Source organism: Nematolebias whitei, chromosome 9, assembly GCF_014905685.2.
Source record: "Nematolebias whitei isolate Nwh7 chromosome 9, NemWhi1, whole genome shotgun sequence".
Taxonomy (NCBI): Eukaryota; Metazoa; Chordata; class Actinopteri; order Cyprinodontiformes; family Rivulidae; genus Nematolebias; species Nematolebias whitei.
This window is the reverse complement of record NC_056506.1, coordinates 37,959,523-37,963,246: the sequence shown is the minus strand read 5'-3', so window position 1 is coordinate 37,963,246 and position 3,724 is coordinate 37,959,523. Positions and strand designations below refer to the sequence as shown.

At 40.1% G+C, this 3,724-nt stretch overlaps 1 protein-coding gene across 1 annotated transcript; it reads left to right on the top strand.

Moving 5' to 3' along the window:
* Positions 1-1,431: 1,431 nt before the first annotated feature.
* LOC119414670 (5-beta-cholestane-3-alpha,7-alpha-diol 12-alpha-hydroxylase) lies at positions 1,432-3,154 on the top strand. The gene has a single exon (XM_037681772.1). It carries the CDS (start codon positions 1,440-1,442, stop codon positions 2,967-2,969), a length of 1,530 nt encoding a protein of 509 aa, XP_037537700.1. The 5' UTR covers positions 1,432-1,439; the 3' UTR covers positions 2,970-3,154.
* The last annotated feature ends 570 nt before the right edge of the window (positions 3,155-3,724 follow it).

Below are 3,724 nucleotides of genomic sequence, written 5' to 3'. Positions count from 1 at the left end.
ATGGATGGATGGATGGATGGATGGATGGATGGATGGATGGATGGATGGATGAATGGATGGATGGATGGATGGATGGATGGATGGATGGATGGATATGTTGAGATGAAGACAAAAGATTTGAAGCACAGACAAGTCGTGTTGTTTTCACAGAAAAGCTCTGACCACAGCTGTGATCCAGAAGGTGGCAGCAGATTTCCACTGCGAGCATGACACCAGGTCAACATGTCACATTAAGTGTAACCAGAATGGTAGAAAGGTTGATTTGAAATGACAATTCTGTTCTTAAACCAAGGTATAGCTAGCATTATTAAAGACAAAAATTTTAAAAAGTGTAAAACAAAAAAAGTGCTTTGTATTATAAATATTCCTCATCTCCCTCTCTATTCTCTTTCTAAAAAAAAGAAAGAAAGAAATGACAAGACAGTTTATAAATATCAATATTAAAATGTCCACAGTAGCAGATAAACCCAACAGTAAAAGAGAAGACTGCTCACTTCACTGATTTGATTAGGCTTATGGACATTGTGAGAGCATTACTCTTTCTGTTCAACACTTATCTTTAAAGATAAATGTTACTTAATGGTAGCCCATAAAGTTTTGCAAATGTGCATAAATATGTCAGCTTTAAAAAAAAAAAAAAGATTGCAACAGTTTTAGGAACAGAATGAAGGTCATCAGGCTGCTTTGATATGTGGTCAAGGTTAACTTTTGTTTTTTTCCGACCTGTCCTTGTAACACGAAATGGTTTATCGTGATGTAGTTTGCTTCTTTCTGTGGACTCTTTAGATAAATCAAGTGAAGGTCAACTTTCTCCGTACTGATCAAAGTGAGACAGAAGCTATTTGGATTAGGAAATCTGACCTTCCCTGGTAAATTGACTCCTTTTGTCCTTTTACATCCAGTCAGTAGCTTTTTGTTCACTGCACTACTTTGGCCTTTATAACAGAAATAAAACAAGAGAATCGTGACATGATTCAAACAAATGTATTTTGTTTGCTAAGATAAAACAACAAACTATGCAGTTTTAAGAGTGTATCCATAACTATATATATTAAAAAATCTACATACACAATGCATGACAATAAAGTTAAAACAAATTTAAGTAAAGACAGGAGAATATATTTTTATTTTGTGAGCAAAGTTAAACTGATCCATTTTTATTCAGAACGGTTCCATCTTTTTACAGACAATTCTGTTTTTGCTGCAGCATCTGGGATAAATTAATATCAGTTTCCTAAGGAATCCCAGAAAGTCCAAGATAAGTTGAAAAACATGTTATTCAGAGTTTTCTTCTTACACTTCAGCAACAGCAGTGGCTGAGCTTTTGTGTGGGCTTTACCACCTGATCTGTAAGGGAGGAGCTACAAGTAAGTTAATCATGGTTAAAGTGGACCTTAAGTTAACTCCCATTCCATGTGTGGCTGTCAGAGAATTCAGTCATGGGACTCTTGCTCACAATCCTTTTCAGCATTTTTGTAGCTTTGGTTGGAGGGCTGTACCTCCTTGGGGTTTTCCGAAAGCGGAGACCAGGAGAACCCCCTCTCGACAAGGGCCTCATTCCTTGGCTGGGTCATGTGCTAGAATTTCGCAGGAACACTTTCAAGTTCCTGGGAAGGATGAAGGAGAAACATGGTGATGTTTTCACAGTGCAGTTGGCTGGACATTACTTCACTTTCCTTCAGGACCCTCTGTCCTTTGGGGCGTTTGTTAAGGAGAGTCGAGAAAAGCTGGACTTCAACAAGTTTGCATCACAGCTGGTCCATAGAGTTTTCGGGTATGTGTCCATTGAGGAAGACCACCACATCCTTCAAAGTTCCAGCAATAAGCATCTGAAGGGAGATGGTCTGGGCGTAATGACGCAAGCCATGATGAGCAATTTGCAGAACCTGATGCTGCACAGCATCGGCTCAGAACAAGACACCTGGAAGGAAGATGGCCTGTTCATGTACAGCTACAACATCGTGTTCAGAGCAGGCTATTTAGCCTTGTTTGGAAATGTGCCACACAAGTCTGAGGGCAGCGAGGAGAAGGCCAAAGAGAAAGACAGAGCTCAGTCTGACACTTTGTTTTCAGAGTTTCGTAAATACGACCAACTTTTCCCCAACCTGGCCTACGGGGTCCTCCCCCCAAAGGAGAAGTGGGAAGCAGACAGGCTACAGTCCTTCTTCTGGGACGCTGTGTCAGTGCAGAAGATGAAAAACAAGGACAACATCAGTCGCTGGGTGTGGGACATGCATCTAGCCAAAGAGGAGCGGGGCATGAAGGAGTCCAGTATTAACAAGTATATGTTTGTGCTGCTTTGGGCTTCCCAGGGTAACACAGGACCTTCTTCTTTCTGGCTTCTCCTCTTCCTCTTGAAGCACCCAGAGGCCATGAAAGCAGTCAGAGAAGAGGTTGATAAAGTCCTAAAGGAGACTGGGCAGGAAGTCCAACCTGGAGGCCCCCTGATTGACCTGACTCGTGAAATGCTCACAAAGACACCAATCCTGGACAGCGTTGTGGAGGAGACCCTCCGGCTCACAGCTGCACCCCTCCTCACCAGGGCAGTGCTCCAGGACATGACTCTCAAGTTGGCTGACGGGCGCGAATACTTCATTCGTGAGGGAGACAGAATGGCAATCTTTCCTTACAGCGCTGTCCATGTTGACCCTGAGATCCATCCTGACCCTCTGACCTTCAAACACGACCGCTTTCTGAACCCGGACGGCAGCAAGAAAACAGAGTTTTACAAAGCAGGGAAGAAGGTGAAGTACTACAACATGCCCTGGGGTGCAGGGGTCTCCATGTGTCCCGGGCGATTCTTTGCCACCAACGAGCTGAAACAGTTTGTTTTCCTCATGTTGGTCTATTTTGAGTTTGAGCTGAAGAACCCAGATGAAGAGATTCCTGAAATCGACATCAAGAGATGGGGCTTTGGCTCGATGCAGCCCGTCAGAGATGTTCAGTTTCGATACAGATTTAGGTATTAAACTAGCTTGGGAAAAATAAAACTAAAATACTTTGATCAACTTTGCTTAATGAAGAAAATGCAGCGGTCGCGTTGCAAGAACGACATTATGAATGTAGAATACTTTAGCATTTTTACTCAACTTTAAGCAAATTCATTACCTTACAGTGATGTTTAACTCTTAGCATTTTTTTCATCTATCAAGCCACAAACAAGAAATCAGTTTAACTCAGTCAATGATATTTTATTAATATTTAATAGCAGTTTAACTGTGATATTTGTGAAAACTGTGTATTTTGTACCACATGTCCATGTGTACAACTTGTTATTGTAAATGTAACACTTAGTAGAAGTGACTTTTTGTGGTTGCTAACAAAGAGTTTTGAAAAATGTCATTCTATTTCAACATTTTTAAAAATTGTTAAGTGTATGTGTTTTTATTGTTATTTTTTTTGTCCTTCTTAATGGTTCCAAATCTCAATTCTTTCAGAAACAAAAAGTTTTAAAGTTGTTTTTTGTTTTTCTTTCCACATTCAGCTCAACTCGTTCATGAGCTTATAACTGTTTTTGCTGATTAATGTCACCTCGTTGATTTCTTTTGTGTGTAGTCACGTAATACATGGTGAAATCTCCTGAAATCTATTACGTTTTATTCTTTCTCCAAATTTATCAGAACCATGAAGCAGTTAGTGTTACAGTTAACATGAATATTTGAAGAATAAGCATGTTTTTTTAGATTGATAAATTGATAGTCAGTCCTAAAATGTAAAAAAAAAA